Genomic DNA, 16,518 nt, shown 5'->3' on the forward strand with positions numbered 1-16,518 from the left:
TCAATTTAAAGAGTCACGTATGGATAAGGCTGCTCTAGAACTACTGATAATTATGCTTTTCTAGAAAATCAAAGAAAACTGCTAATATGATAAAGACACATTAATCCTATAACTAAGATATGATTTCTTAATAAAAATAGCAATATAACTATTTCCAGATGCAAATTATTTTAAACTACTTTGGCTCTTGGACAAAAGCATAAAGAGACTAACAACAGAGCAAGTCTCCTGAGGAAGCCCCACAGGGTGCCCACTGCACCCGGCTACATTGGCGGTGCAGAGGACACACACTCCCGACCGTACCTCCGTAATCGTACTGGCTGGAGTAATAGTTTGCATAGCAATCACTCTGACTGCTCCATCCACTTCTGGAATTATAGTAACCTTCAGGATACATCTGCCTGAAAAAACACACAACGCTGTTAAAAAAAAAATTACCTATTTCTTTAAGTATGACAAGATATCGGTCAATACAAATTATACCCAGAGCAACAGGCATTTGTTAGCATACTTTGGTTGTGAAAAAATTCTAATCAGAAGATCCGAAACAGTAATGATGAGATTATGGGATGCCCTACCATATAGCTAATTAAAATGTATCTCTTAAAACAAGTATTTTTTTTTTTTTATAATTTTATTTATTTATTTATCTTTCCCCCAAAGCTCCAGTAGATAGTTGTATGTCATAGTTGCACATTCTCCTAGTTGCTGTATGTGGGACGCGGCCTCAGCATGGCCGGAGAAGCGGTGCGTCTGTGCGCACCCGGGATCCGAACCTGGGCCGCCTGCATCGGAGCACACGCACTTAACCGCTAAGCCACGGGGCCGGCCCAAAACAAGTATTTAAGTGCTGTTCAGCATAAAAGAACTGACCCTTTCTCGTGTTAGTGCTATATCCTATAAAACCCAATGCTAAGGTAGGTTCCCAAGTGTTTGATGTCATACTTAGTAGAAGCAAAAGCACAGAGCTATCAAAACCAACCTAAGGCCGACTCCAATACCCTCTACACAGATGCCCCATGTGTCCTCTGAGTGGGTTAAGGTGCTCACCTGGGCTGGCTCAGCCCCTTGTGTCCCTTAGCGCTTACTGATGTGGGACTCGAAACATGTGCCTGATCAAGGCCGGCTTCACAGGGCAAGCCACACTCTGACCCTCACCACAGAAAAGTGGAACTTCGCAAGATCAGGTATCAGAACTTTGGGGGCAGTAAGACTCCTGGAAGGGCTTAACGGCGTTTTTGTTCTAATAGCAAGTTTCAGACAATACTTGATTTTTAAAACGTGACTTTTCTCATGCCCCTTCAGGAATGTCTCACTCAGCTGAGCCTGGGGGCTTGGCTGGCGCAGCTCCCGAGAATGTGGTGGGGCTGCTGCCTGTGAGGAGCGCCTGGCCCTCCGGCCCAGAATCCCTGCCACTGCTCAGGTACAGGAACAACACCTGTCGGGCCCGAGGGCCCTGGACAGGAGCAATCTGGACCGCACCCCTCTGCACAGAGTGAGAGCACCTGCACACACCATTGGTGGACTGGGAAGAACGATCTGACATAGTGCAAAGCCCAGAACAGGCCACCTCCTCGCTGCCCTCACCAACCCCACTCACCCACTGGGAAAGATAATCACAAAGAGGAAAGGTATGTTCTCACCTCACGCAGTTCCCACAGGGATGTGATCACACCATGCACAAAAGACAAGCTAATGCTAAACATCTGTGTGCAACACACGCACGCACATGCACACACACCCACGGACACATGCACGTACAACCCCCAGCCAAAGCGAGGCACGAAAAAGGAGAAGTTATGCTCCAGAGCTGTCAGAAGTAAGTGATGAGACACTGCGAGGATGGAGACCCTGCAGACAGGTGACACAACCTCTCCTACATAAGCTGCCCTAGCCTCTGGCTGGGTGCCTTCTGAACAACACGGAGCGCCCTGTGGCCTCTTGCCACTCAAATCGGCAGGCGGGCAAGCAGAGGGAAAGCTGAACGGCAAACGTGCCCTGGATCCACCCTCCTCTGCGCTCCCTGGCCTCTCAGAGGTTCTAGAAAATGCCTGCCCATTGCTTTCACTGAATCAGAATGCTTATTTTAACTGTAAACCTCGCTTCCCAGGTGATACGATGATACAGAGGAGCTAAAACTGTGGGAACTTGCTCACACAGCATCTAGAATGTTGGGCCACCGGCAGGTCAGTGCGTCCCTGGAGCAACGTATAGAGAGGGCGGCTGAACGAGCAAAGGCTCACAGCAACAGAGCCTGTCTCCAGACAAGCTATCAAAGACTCTGAGAACGAGCATAAGGAGCCCACGATACTGAAAGGCAGTGCGTGTGCAAGTCTTCATCAGCGATCGGACTATTATGAGTTTAAGAAACTATATATCCTTGTAGCAAAACCCATACCGTGAGATAAGCTATTCCTCCAATCTGACACAAGCAGCTGCAGGAAAGGCTTTGGAAGGAGGCAAAGCAGAACAAGCTACTAAGCTCCATGCCCCGCCACTTCGTTGCAACTCTACCAACATCTCTGAGTGGGAGGACTCTGACCTGCTTAAATTCTTACTCGGCTGAGGGCACGACGCCAGGGCTCTTTTAAAATCCCTCGTCTGTAATCACAAAACCGAGATATGCTTGGTCAGTGTAAGAGAGAAGCAGGACAGAGACGTCTAGGGGCCTTCCAGCACAGGAGACAGTGTTGAGGAAAGAACAGGGGTTTCAGGCCAATGGGCCAGCTCTGCATTGTGGCCTAAGAGTCATGGGATCTCTGTGACCAGTAGTGGGGAACAGTCTGCATGGGTTAAAAGCTGCCGCAGTCAAAGGACCCTGAACATTCCGTCAGCAAACCACCAGAGCCACAGGCGTGCCTCGGTGATGGGACAATCGCCCGCTCTGGGGAGGAACCTGCACAAGAGCAGTGGCGGCTTCCCGGTGGTGCTGCACAGGGTCTGGCCTGACCAAATGCTAGCTGACAGTGTGATGATGACTGCATGCTTATTAGTTCACACTTATTAGTTTATTTTTTTATTTTTTTTTATAATTTTATTTATTTATTTATTTTCCCCCAAAGCCCCAGTAGATAGTTGTATGTCATAGCTGCACATCCTTCTAGCCGCTGTACGTGGGACGCGGCCTCAGCAAGGCGGGAGAAGCGGTGCGTCGGTGCATGCCCGGGATCCGAACCCGGGCTGCCAGCAGCGGAGCGCGCGCACTTAACCGCTAAGCCACTAGGCCGGCCCTGCACATTCTTCCAGTTGGTGTATGTGGGACACGGCCTCAGCATGGCCGGAGAAGCGGTGCATCGGTGCGCGCCCGGGATCTGAACCTGGGCCGCCAGTAGCGGAGCGTGCGCACTTAACTGCTAGGCCACGGGGCCGGCCCAACACACTTATTAGTTTAAAAAAGCATCCTGCTTATTAGTTCGTGCTTATCAATTTAAAAAAGCTCCTGCAATCTGTCTACACTGACCAAACGTAACCCCATATAAATAGGTTTGTACAATTCTTTACAAACACAGCCTTTTTCAAATCACTAAGTTACTGCCACAGCCAGCAACACGAACATGACTCACCTGGCAGATGGCCGGTCCGAGCAGTGACTTGCCCGGGAGCTGGGCCGCTCAAGCTCAGGGTAGCGGTAGTTCTCGGTGTAGGCAGACGCTGCACTGTCGTAGGGCCTGTATCTGGGCTCATAGAGGCCGTAGACATCCTGTTGGAGGAAGGGTTTGTGCAACATTAGAAACCAATAAAGAGCCAAGTCATCAAGCAACTAGCACAGCTCAAAACAGGACAGACAACAGGTCTCCACAAAGCACTGGACTGGGGGCCTCCTCCACGCAAAACAACAGAAAACCTATAAGACGACATTCACAGCCACAGGCAGGCCGTAGGAGCTTCCTAAAGCGGACTGCCCTGGCCCTGCCCACAAGACAGCCAGCATGTCAGAAGGCACCCCCAAAGGGCCACAGTGACTCTCGAGGGCTCCGTTAGGCTTCTGCTTCCCGAGGTCTTGAATGCCATGACTCACCAGGCTTGTGTCCTATCTCAGACCCATCTCAGGTAAGCAAAAGAATCCGGCTCCACTCGAATGGGTCCTGAAACTCCGGGCAGCCTCCAAAAGAGGATCATACTTTACTCTCACAAGGCTTTTAGCCCCGTTACAAAGCAAGGAATCGCCACAGCCCTGTCTCTCAGGAGTGGCCACACGGTCTCTAAGGAGTGGCCACGTGAAGACCTGAAGCAGAGATGAGGTGATTCAGGCACAAGCCAGAATCAGTCCTTCGTGTCTAAGAGCCTGACTCTCTGCCATCACCTGGCAGAGGACAAGAAATTATGTAAAATGGACTTATTCTTGACTGCTACTGGAGACTGTGGTGACACAGAGACAAGGGGTAAGGATGTGGGCACCCAGAGAAGTGATGCCAGGCTCCCAGATGGAACTCCCAGGATGCAGAAGCAGCCGCTGCACAAAGTACCCCAAGCAGTACATGGCTCCCCACATGCTCTGCCTGCACCCCCCGGGATCTCAGCAGAGCTTAATTTTCTTCTGTGGAAAGAAAAGCCCATGAGCTCCTTCTAGAACCTAGAATTCACAGGTCCCAGTGGTTAGATGTATAACTGTTCACACATACAAAGATGCTCAGAGCCCACAACGGGGGCATAGGCCTCTTATCACCAGGGGCAGCCGCCCCACCCAGCCCAGCACTTTACAGCCCTGCTCCCCCAGCATCTTCCGACTGCAAGGCCTCTGGAGGGGCCAGCAGTCGCCTCCTGTAAGACAGTGGTGTTCAACTTCCCTAGTCCACAATCCTTCTGCCTCGGGGGTAATGAAAAGCAGGTAATAATCAAACGTGCCCACTTGGACCACACTTTTTCAAACTAATGCAGGATTAAATAGACCTAATTTAAAGCACATTCATGAGCTTGTATCACTGTGAAAAGAGGCAAGAATCTTCTGTGCAGCACAGCAGGGTCCCTCACGCTGCTGTTGTATCATCATGTATCTGAAAGAAGTTTATGGAATTCACCCCACTTGGCTGTTTCACTTGGATTACACTCCACACCTAACTTTTTCCCCTAAATATTTTTATTCTGAAGGATGGATTTAAAAGACCACAGTTTTCCTGTTGCTTCTTAGGTTTTGTTTTGTTTTTGAGGAAGATTGGCCCTGAGCTAACATCTGCTGCCAATCTTCCTCCTTTTTTCTCCCCAAAGCCCCAGTAGATAGTTATACGTCATAGTTGTACATCCTTCTAGTTGCTCTATGCAGGACGCCACCTTAGCATGGCTTGATGAGCAGTGCGTAAGTCCACACCCAGGATCCGAACCAGCGAACCCCGGGCCACCGAAGCAGAGCACGTAAACTTAACCGCTATGCCATGAGGCCGGCCCCCTTAGGTAAGTTTTTGATGTCAAAACCACACAGAAGCTTCAAGAGGCTATCCCAGTTTCCCAAAGTGTGCAACTCAGAACTCTGGTTCTGCAGAGTGCCAACAGGTGGGACAGGAAACAAAGGGCCCTTCTGTCACATAAGTTGGGGCATGCTGTGTTAAGCAAAAATTAAGCAGATATTCTAGGCGTATCAACGGTCTAACGCGTAGTGTGAGATGGGCTGTGCTTGGCAGAGCAAGCTGTGACCAGGAGCACTATTCTCATGACACAGTGCACGGAACTGACGTTCTGCACGGCGGCAGGACTACAGCTTACTTCTGAATTGACCACCAAAACCCTGCCAAGGAGCACAACACGAGAGAAAGAAACCCTGGTCAAAGGGCTCAACAGTCTGAGAGCTCAAGCCCACCTGGTAATAGAGGGAGGCTGTGCCAGGATCCGGCGGGTACGGCGAGGGGTACTGGGACTGGTAGCCGTCATACAGGGATCTGTAATAGTAGTAGGACGCCAAGTCTGGAGGCGGCGGCTGCAGCCACTGCTGGTCTGAGCGTATGGCTGCCTGGCTTGAGTTGGTAGACACAACTGATGCACTGGAGGACCGAGGTGGCCGAGGCAGCGGCTGCTGACCCGCGTCAGCTGGAGCCGGACTTGCAGGTGGCTGGGCTGAACTGTGGGGCTGTCTTTGCACTAGTGGACTTACTGGGTTTGACAGTTCTGGAAATGTTGCTTTGGGACCTTGCAGGGGAGGAGGCACTGGCTCCTGCTGGGCTCTGTCTGGGCCACGCTGGTCCTGAGCATCTTTCGTCACCTGTTGGTAGAAATGGTCTGGGTTATGCACCCCAGACCCAGGGTGTCTAGGATGATTGGCGACGGTTTGCTGACAAGAGGCTGGGCCGTCAGAATGGGACGGGCTGTACATTCTTGCAGGATTTTCCAAAGTCCTATTTAATGTAAAGTCCAGGGCTCCCGAAGTTTCTTCCCGATGACTGGAGTGATGTGCCCTATTACTATTAGGCACCAAGGTACTGTTTGTGGGTGGCACTAACATCATACCTGTGCTGCCAGCTGGGCTATTCACCAACTCAGGAAGGACCTTCTCTGCAGTATGAATCTTTGGACTTTCTGGAATCGAATTCTTTGGAACTGGATGAGATGGCGGTTGAACCAACAAATTACCAGGTTGATTAGAAACCATTTCAGAAGTACCAGAAACTTGTGGAAAATTACTTTGGGCAAGATTGTTAGGCAGAGGCGAGCAGATGAGAGAGCCAGTTGGAATTCCAGACAAAGGAGCATTTTCTCCAGAATCACTCCCAACAGCCCAGCTGCTTATCGTGGATTTATCCCCCACCAAACCCTCTCTCCAGGACAGAGTCTTCTCATCAGGATTCGATAAGGACACAGAGAAATTAATGGGCTGAGCCAAATTATAGCTCTGATCAGGCTGGGCAATCAAGACTGGTTGATTCTGCAACGATTCTGTGGGCGGTGAGGATAACAGACTGGCGTAACCAGAACCTGCCTGCAGCGGAAGGGCCTCTTCTTCTCCCATCTTGGGAGGATTCTCGAGGTTCTCAGAAGCACCAATGCTGTCTCCGCTCTGAAGAGACTGCTGACTGGACACCCCCTCGTCTGGAGGCTGGATCACTTCCGATGTCTGAGGTTTCCCAGGTACGTGAAGTACAGGAGCAGCTGGAGCTAGAAGGACGTTGCCTCCAAAATCTGGCAGCTCGTTCTGTGCCCACAAAGTCGTTGCTGGGCTCTCACACTTGACGGCTCCCTGAGCCCTGGTCGGGGGCCTTTTTTCAGGTGTTGGCAGCACAGTTTCCAGTAGCAGCCCCCCAGCGTGTGAAAGCCCAGAAGAGGCTTCCATAGGTGTGGTGAAAGGCAGAGGGCAGACCTGGGGTGTGAAGAGGGTCTCCATGTTGTCTGGTGGCTGCTCTAGGTTGCCAGGGGAGGCATCGGGTGGTGCAGTGGCCGGTCTGCGCTTCTTCTGGTGGGCATGGGTCCCCCTCACTTCACCCACCACATTGGCACGATCTGCCTCAACTGGTTTTACTCCAACTAAGTGGGATTTCACTGGTTCAAAAGAACTATTTGCACTTGTCTGAAATATTCCCGTAGGTTTTGGGGGGCTTGGGGTCAAGGGCTGGGACAGGCTGCTGTGGCTCATGGTGGTCTCATCTGTCTCACCTCCTACGGGAGAAGAATCAATTTGCTTAAAAAAACTCCCTGAAGCCTCATCTTCAGGTTTTCCAACTTCCTGCTGAATGAAGGTGGCCACCAAGTCTTGGGGCCTGGCTGCGCTTGAAAGGCTCCTGTGGCTCTTGCCGCTGTAACTGGATGACACACTATCGGATCGCACAGGGTGCGGTGTTGCGTCCAGGGCCTCAAAATTTGGGCCCCCACCTCCAACGTGGCCCACAGCACTGAGCCTGGGGACAGCTGGCCCAGGAAGAGGCCCATATCTGAGCTGATCACTTGGGCAGGAAGGGTCCAAACTTAGGGGCTCACTTGGCAGAACTTCTTGATTCTGAACGACCTCTAAGTTCTCGACATTCTCACACTGTGAGCTGCTGGTGTTGTGAGCCCCTGTACTTGCTATGTCACCCCACATGTCAAGGGCCGCGTTTTTAGTGGTTTGTTTATCCTGCTGGATGCTTGCAGACTGAGAAAAATAAGGTTGCACGTCTCCCTGCTGCACGGTCTCACTGCTGGAAGCTTTGAGAAAGGCCTGATCAATGCCACCTGCTCCCACGTGTGCAGGACGGCCAAGTCCAGGGCTGGGGAAGAAACCAGCCAAGTTAGACTGATCGGCAGTGCCTGCTTCCTCAGATGAGAGGTTCTCCTCATTTTCTGCCTCTCCCCCTTGGAAAAACACGGAGAGAGCTCCCGAGTCTGCCTCACGCAGGGCCCAGCTGGTCCCGCCCCCTGGCAGATAGTGTAAATGGCTTTCTGGGTTACTTTCCTGAGTGAGAGGATTAACAAGAGCAGGATCTGGCAATTGCTCTTTACTCACTCCTGGATTCGGCTTGAACTCTTGGCTTGCCCGAGTATTCCCAATTCTGGAATTTTGCCTGAACCCATTTTCAGGATCAAAGTTATTGGCTGAGTGGTTTCCACTTTGCAGGTGGGCCATCTCATTTCTTCTGTCACTGGCCAAGGGTCCTGGGAAAGACACTGGTGGGTTGTGTTGCTCGTGGCTAGGACCCTGATGCGTGCTGGATGGAGCAGGGAAGTGAGATACACTGGAGGCATGGGGCACTGTGTTCCGAACAGGTCCTTCTGGGCAGGGCCAATAATGTTGACCTGAGGGTTGTGGGCCTCCCTGCACTGGCCCGCACTGCCCTGGCATTTGCTGACGAGGCTGAGGGAAGAAAGGGGACGCTACTGGTGCTGCAGCACTGTCGTGTGGGTTCTGCCTACTCAGAGGTCTGTCAGGCCCAGGCATATTCCCTTGCAGATGGCCCCCATGAGAACTGTCAGGACTCACTCCTGGAATGTACTGAGGAGGACACGGTAGAGTCTGAACTTCAGGGTCTGAGCTGGGAGCGACCTCAGCACTCCTGTTCATCTCGGGCCCAGGTGGTGCTGAAGGGGTCAACACACTGGGAAATGGACTGGCATCTGCCATGGGCTGTGATAGAGGTCGCGGCAGAGGCTCGCAAGGTCCTTGGGAGCTATCCCTGGCATTTGTGTGAGGCACAGGCAAACCAGGGCGCTGAAGAAATGCTGGTGGGGTCGGGCCTTGCAAAACGGGCAGGCTGCTTTTGGACGAACCGCCCAAAGACGTATTTTGGAGCCCCTGTCTACTAAAAGCAAATGGATCCGTTACCGGCTGCAACGGGCAAGTTATGGGAGCCACTGGTGCATTATTATTCGCTTGTCTCCTATATGGGCTGTTAGGCCAGAACATGCTCTGAGGATTCCCGGCTGGAGGTGGCCCGACCATGCCTGCCGGGACTGCCTGGGGCGGCGGCTGCATGTCTGAGCTCTTGCACAATTAGATGATGCTTACAGGAAGAAGCAGGATATAGGTTTTCCTTAATTTGAACTGAAAAAGAAAAAGAAAAAATTAGCACAAAATCCATATATTCAAAGTCCTGGCTACAATGAGGAAAACTAAGAAAAAAGAAAAAGACTGAAAACAATTCCACGTCAGTTAAGCCCTGAGGGATGATACATCCCTACCCCCAGGGAACCGCGTCCTTCAGGAGCTCCTGTTCCAGGATGCTCTGGGCAGGAGTGCACAGAGTGAGAACACGGGACAGGAGCGGAGAAGCTGGCTGTGCCCTGAGGTGGCTGAGTGACTTCAGACAAGTCACTGCCCTTCTCTGGGATTCAGTTATGTGACCCAGCGAAGGACCCACCTGGAATGCCCGCTGCCTCCAGGATGCCCTCACCAAGCTGGCAGGAACGAAGCAGAACCTAACCGCCAGTCTGATTTACTACTAGGTACGTGGTTCCCTGACATTTTCCTGTAAATTATCACCTGATCCAGAAAGAGCCAACTCCTCTATTAAGACTGCATATCATACTTCTCATACGGACTAATTTTAAATCTCAAAAGGAACACAAGAGTTTAAAATCTGCTCTTATGGGCCGGCCCTGTGGCTTGGTGGTTAAGTGCACGCACTGCGATGCTGGTGGCCCGGGTTCGGATCCCGGGTGCGCATCGAGGCACCACTTCTCCGTTCATCCTGAGGCCGAGTCCCACATACAGCAACTAGAAGGATGTGCAGCTACGACACACAACTATCCACTGGGGCTTTGGGGGGAAAAATAAAATAAATAAAATCTTTAAAAAAAAAAATAATAAAAAAATAAAATCTGCTCTTATACTTTCTGTAATGAAACAGCATTATAAAGGACAGAGTAACAGAAGCTGCAAACTCAATATGAGAAATATATTTATCTAAAATGTCTCAGTTTTTGCACTGTGATTGGTTGAATACCACTAGCAAAACAAGTTGCCTCCGACTGGTGGAGTTCTAACAACTATGCCGGGAATGAAAATCCCAAGGAAACCCCAAAGCAGCTTTAAAATTGACCAACTGACTTGATTCAAAAATTTTCAATAATAGGCAGAGTGCCAACAGATCTTTTATAAAAAACAAAGGGGCAAAAATCTTCTTTATAGCGTTTTTGTTGATGTTTGTTTTTTAGTAAAATACATTAAGTATAATCTTGAACAGTTAATCTATACTTTTTTTTTTTTTTGTGAGGAGGATCGGCCCTGAGCTAACATCTGCCAATCCTCCTCTTTTTGCTGAGAAAGACTGGCCCTGGGCTAACATCCATGCCCATCTTTCTCCACTTTGTATGGGATGCCACCACAGCATGGCTTGCCAAGTGGTGCGTCGGTGCGTGCCTGGGATCCGAACTGGCGAACCCCGGGTTGCCGCAGCGGAGCGCGCGCACTTAACCGCTTGTGCTACCAGGCTGCCCCTGTACTTTTAAGACAAAAATCCAAGTACTATCTCTTTCCAAAGTCCTTTCTATGTAGCAGTCCTTCTTCCCAGCACCACCCTCACAAACAAACAGGTGAAGTTGACCAATCCCAGAGAAGGGTAAACAGCAAAGGGAGAAGTGCTGGAAGGACTCTGGAGCTCACTCCCCACATTTCTGCAGTTGTACAATGTTTCTGTCCTTGGAAATCTTTCTGATATTCAGATAAAATACTTATGAACGTTATTTTAAGTAAAGCTATTTTCCAATGCAAGTTCCTATCCCTACCTGAAAACTAGTCCTATGAACCTATTAATCTGTTACATTCCTGCCCACACACACTCTGTCCTAGGCCAAGAGGGAACACTCTCTGACGGACAAGCGCTTGAAACTCACTCAAATTTAATGGACTATATTAGGAACAGCATTAGAGGCTTCATTTGGTTCTAAGCTATCGTTTTAAAACAAAGAACGTTACAGTTCAGCTTTATACGGACTGAGGGTAAGAACAAGTAGAGCCTTCCCCTTTGTGAAACAGACATCTTCCAAGACATGACTTCCTCCTTGTAAGGCTTAAGCAGAAGACCCTCAAGCATTCTAAGCAGCTTAAAAAAAAAAACAAACACTACTGAGCACAGGCCTAGAGGATCACTTCATCAGGTGTCACTGTGAGAGCAAGACTGGGATTCCAGCTGAGTGGCTCAGGCACACCACTTCTCTTTCTGTGACCCAGTTTCTTCATCTATAAAATGAGAGAATCAATATGATGATTTCTAAGGTCCCTTCTGGGTTTAATCTTATGAAATTCTACTCACAGTGGATTAAGGGATGCCCTAATCCCTGCCATTGTTTAATAAGGAAATCTTATCAAAATCTAAATTTCATGTTTATACTTAAATGTTTTCCCTGAAGAAGCTTTCTTAAAATCCCTTTCTCAACTCCTGGACTAAGTAAGGACTGTTTTATAAGCAAACACTATCACTCCCCTACAAAGTAGCATCCTCTACTCCCCCACCCCTCACAATTGAGAGCTTTTCAGCAATATACCAATTTCACTTGGAACAATCTTGCGACATGAATGTTATTCTTTTGATCTTTTTTCTCTATTCACCAGTAGAAAAACAATGCAACCACATATCATTTATTTCACGACTATAGGGAATTTTATTCCGTCCACTAACTCATTCTGCAGCCTCAAGTCATCTAACTTTTTAAAAAAGGCAGACTGTTTCAAAGAGACCAGCCGATCTTCTTAAACATGCATTATTCATAAACCTAGCTCTTCAATTAAACGGCCTTGTATCTATATGAAATACTTATGCACAACTTATTTTCAATATAAATTCCTGGCTATTAAACTGAGATGCTTGACGCACACTCCTCTCTGCCCAGAGCCGCTGCCTCAAGCTGTAAGTATGTAAACCAACAGGAATGCCAAGAAGCACCTGTGAGTCTACCCTCTGCCTGCAATCTCCCTCACCACGACCGCTAGAGTGATGTCCCTGTCAGACTGCGGGACATCTGACACAAAGACACAATAAACTCCAATTTTCCTGAGTGCAGAAGCAAATACATTTAGATGTTTTTGAAAGAGAAGGGGTAGTCTTAACACTGCTAAAATGACAGATCCAAAAGGACACCTTGACACTCAGGAAAGATGTTTACAGAAGAAGGAATCATACTAAAATTTATACACTACCCTAACGAAAACTTTCAGTACAATTCTGAGACTTACTGCAGTAACTGGTATAAAGGGTGAATGAGTCACAAGGACCAAGAAGGAAGCGCTATTTGCCTCTTGTCTTATCTCTGTAAGATAACAGCACCCAGAACCCTAAGCAAGGGCAGAGAAAACAAACTGCAAGGAGGGTGGCTGTGCTGAAACCTGCAAAAGCATCACTCTGGGAACAACTGTCTGTGACTGACTTTGCCTCTTGCCATATCCCGGGGTGGGAAATACCTCTCTGGTTAACACTTGCATCATATGTATTTGAACAAAATCTTAATAAGCAACACAGGCTCAATCTCCAAGCCATTTAAAACTGTTTTTAGGTGAAGCAGCAAAAACTGATTTTAAATGGCTGCGACGTGTCCAGACGCTCGATTTGTTATACTTTCACCACAAAAAGGGCAGGCTGGTTTACACATTCCTCTAACCCTCGATATGAAACACAAGCGCTCGACCTCCGTTGCAACATCCTGGTCACCTTGCCACGAAACTACCGACAGATAGCAACAGCGCTGCTCCTCGGTTCAAACGCACATCCATCTCATCGCCAGCCCGGCTCAGCAAAAACCTTTCCACCAGCGAGGACGCAACGGACACGCTAAACTGTTAAAGAAATTTGCTAATGTTCCTACTCTTTAAAAAGTTGCAGTTCAGGCCTATCCTCCAGCCACTCCCGCACAACCCCGACCGAGGCCGTCCCAGCTAAGACAAGTGTCAACGCCGCGGAGCCCGACCGGCACTAGCCAAGAGGCCGGCCACACAGGTGGGTCCACGTCAGCCTGACGGCCGGGCAGCAAGCGGGGGGAGGGCAGCAGGCGGGCCGCTCCCCCGGACCCCCGGTCCCACAGGCCCCCGTCCGGCCCCGGCGCCCCCGCCCGACCCCCGGCGGCACCCCGGAGACGCGCCGGCCGCTCGGGCTGGGCCCAGCCCGGTAGCCTCCCTCCACCTGACGCCGGCACTCACCGGCGCGCCGCGGGGCGGCAGAGGCCCGCACCGGCCCCCGCTCGGCCCCTCCGCGACCCCGGGCCCCGACCCCTCAGGAGCCGCGGGCGGAAGCCGGCCCGGCGGTCGCGACGAGCGCAGAAACGGCAGCCGAAGCAACCATCTTGGCACATCCGGCTCCGGTCGCCGCGGCCGCTGCGCCGCCGACGTGTCCGGCCCCGACGTCAGCGCGCGCCACGCCCGTTGGCCACGCCTACCAGCCCCGCCCACCGCAGCTGTTCTCGTGACGCCACGCCCCACCCCTTAGCCCCGCCCCTAGCCCGCTTCCGGTCCTTCCCAACCCATCTCTCCGTCTGCCCTTGGCCCCGCCCCCGCCTTCGTCCAGTCACTCACTGCCCCATCCCTTCGCCCCGCCCCTATATTAGCCCCGCCCCCTCCAGCGTCCTTCCCGCACCGCCCATCCCTTCGTCCCGCCCCCATGTCCCCGCCCCTTGGCCCAGCCCCCCGGCGGCGTCCAGTCCTTCACCGCCCCATCCCTTCGTCCCGCCCCCCGTAGTCCAGCCCCCAGCCTGCGTCCATCCTTCACTGCCCATCCCTTGGCCCCGCCCCTCGCCCACCTGCCCGGCCAGGCGCGCGAGGGCCGCCCTGGGACGTCGCCGCGGTTACACGGGCTCCTTCTCCCAGGATTTTCTCGTTTCAGGATGTGAGAAGAGCCGGGATTCTTCAATCAGACCCCCAGGGAAGAACCTGCAGGTGCACGCATCGAGAACGGCCACTCGGCTGGGCCAGGAACCCGAGCGGCACCCCGGCGCAGGCGCACTCCTCCCATTCTGCCGTTGGGTTCACGCGAAGGCTGGGAGATGGGCGGGAGGCGACCGCGCATGCGCCCGCCGCCAGGGACTGCGCGTGCGCACCTCGCGGCGGCCCGCCGGTTGCCTGGTTACGGCTGGTGGTTCGCGTTCAGTCCCGGAGCTTCGTTTCCGTCCACACCTGGCTCTCGGGAAGCGGTGCCCGTCCGCTCCGCACAGATCCCTGGAGGGACAGGCGCCGCCGGCCCCAGCCCCCAGCCGCCCAGCCCCTCTCCTCCCGACTCTGCCGGCCCCTCCGCGCCTCCCCGCGCACACACTCCGTCCCGGCCTCGCCCTCTCCCGGCCCTCTTGCCAGCCGTGATGCCCCTTGAGGCCCCTGACTCTTCTCCCAGTGAGAGCAGCCGCTCTGTGCCCAGTCGTGTCCCCTAAACCGCCGAGCCCGGTGGACCGAGGCCAGGGGCTCTATTCGGTGTTCCCCAGCCGTTGTGAGTAGCTATTCGTGTTGACTGAGCGCGACCCCCAAGGTACTGAGTGACAGGCTGGGCTGCTGGGCCCCAGCCTCCAGCTCCTCCCCCAGGCTGCTGCCTCATCCCGGTGCCCGCCCAGCAGGCACCATCTGCACCATCTGAGGCCCCCCATGCAGGATCTTAGCGAAGAGGGGGCCGCCATTTGTATCCTCATTTTCCCAGTGAGAAAAGGGAGGCTCAGCAGGTGAGGAAGCAGCCAGCCAGGCCCTGCGCACTCACCTGCACACCTGCCTGGCAAGGGCGGGGAAGAGTAGCAGCCTGCCCCACTTGTCCCAGCTCCTTCCAGAGGGCAGGAAGGGTGGCAAGTGTGCCTGTCCAATTGCATCGCCCAGCAGCCGAGCTCCCGGCGGTGGCTGCTCCTGCTGCTGCAGCACCTGAGGCCTGCCGGGGGTGGAAGGGCACCTCGTGACCCGTGGGACCCAGAGGCCCAGGAAGAAGGAAGGAGTGTGATTCGGCTGTTTGCAGTGACGCTGGCGAGGGAGCAGCCACGCTGTCCTAGCCCCAGGTGGGTGTGGGGAGAGTTTCAGCCCATCTGACGTGGCCACTCTGCTAAGCTAACATTTGCCTTGCAGAAATCGAGTTCCCAGTCTGTTTCAGCACAGTTAGGTAACACGTGGTGGTGGAACTCAGCTCTGGGCCCCACTGCCTTGATCCACTTCTTCCTGGTGGTCACTGCTCTGCAGTCGCTTTGTCCCAACAAACCACTGAGCAGGGAGAGATGTCATTGTAACCCTCCCCAAAGAGGGGAAAGCAGAGGCGAAGGCGTGGACTCTCTCAGGTTCAGGGCTTGCTCCTCTTCACTCTCAAGTTGAGTTCCAAGAGCCCAAGAGCCCGAGCCTGGACTTGCTCCTCTGGTGTCCTGAGGAACCTTGTAGCCGGCCCTGGCGGGCTCTAACCTGTACACAACATAAACTGCAGAAACCAACCTGCCCTGGGCAAATGCAAGACTTCTGGGCCCCGGGGGCAGGGACTTTAAAGAGGCAGCATTGTGTTGACTTCTACAGGGTGGCTTTAAGGAAGGCTGTGATCAGCACAGTGATCTAAGGGCCTTGGGTCTTTCTTCCTCTCTCTTATTCCCTCCTGCTAAGTCTCTGAGTGGAAACCTCAGGTCCTCAGCCGTTTGTAGCCTGGTGTGGAGGAGAGAGTTCCTGGGCCCATAGCCAAGCCAGCAAGCCTCTGGGTGATGGAGGCCAGGGCTCTGAGTCGCAGACCCTCTGCTTTAAGGCCCAGCCTACTACCTAGATGTGTGCCCTTTGTTAGCTTCCTTAACTTCCGTGAGCCTCAGGTCCTCGTCAGCCTGGGGTTCAACAGGGTGAGCATTTGGACAATTTGGGGACTGAAAAGGGGTATGCTGGGACAACAGGCATGAACTGTGACTGTTCAGGGCAAATTGGGAGATAGGGTGACTGTGGCTACAGAACATGCAGGGGCTTGGGCCTAGGAGGTGTGCTGCCGTGACAGCCGTCGTTATTCTTGGTTAGGCTCCCTTCCCTCTGCCAGCAATGTCCACTCTGCTCTCCTTTCTCCTGATCCCTCCTCTGGTTCATACTTGGAGCCTGGATACAAGTGTCACCACCTCCCTGAAGCCCTCCTAGGTGGGCTAGAATCAGTCACTCTTTCCTGGGGGCACAATTGTAGCTCCTCATTCAGAGCTCCACGACCAGAGCTGTGGTCATGTCAC

The 16,518-nt window shown here is 52.5% G+C and overlaps 1 protein-coding gene across 3 annotated transcripts in view; it reads right to left on the minus strand.

Moving 5' to 3' along the window:
- The window catches only part of SEC16A (SEC16 homolog A, endoplasmic reticulum export factor), a 35,841-nt gene extending 21,581 nt beyond the window's left edge, over positions 1-14,260 (minus strand). For 2 of the 3 annotated variants that reach the window (XM_087418807.1, XM_087418806.1), the window contains exons 1-4: positions 13,523-13,710; positions 5,792-9,436; positions 3,564-3,700; positions 304-401 (exon numbers count right to left, since the gene is read on the minus strand). In XM_087418807.1, the coding sequence (XP_087274933.1) occupies positions 304-401; positions 3,564-3,700; positions 5,792-9,367 (3,811 nt within the window). In that variant the 5' untranslated portion in view covers positions 9,368-9,436; positions 13,523-13,710. Of the gene's footprint in view, positions 1-303; positions 402-3,563; positions 3,701-5,791; positions 9,437-13,522; positions 13,711-14,118 lie in introns of those variants that run through there. The other variant, XM_014782319.2, reaches the window with a different exon arrangement.
- Positions 14,261-16,518: the final 2,258 nt, after the last annotated feature.

This window comes from Ceratotherium simum, chromosome 29, assembly GCF_057802395.1.
Source record: "Ceratotherium simum simum isolate JZ-2026a chromosome 29, ASM5780239v1, whole genome shotgun sequence".
Lineage (NCBI taxonomy): Eukaryota > Metazoa > Chordata > Mammalia > Perissodactyla > Rhinocerotidae > Ceratotherium > Ceratotherium simum.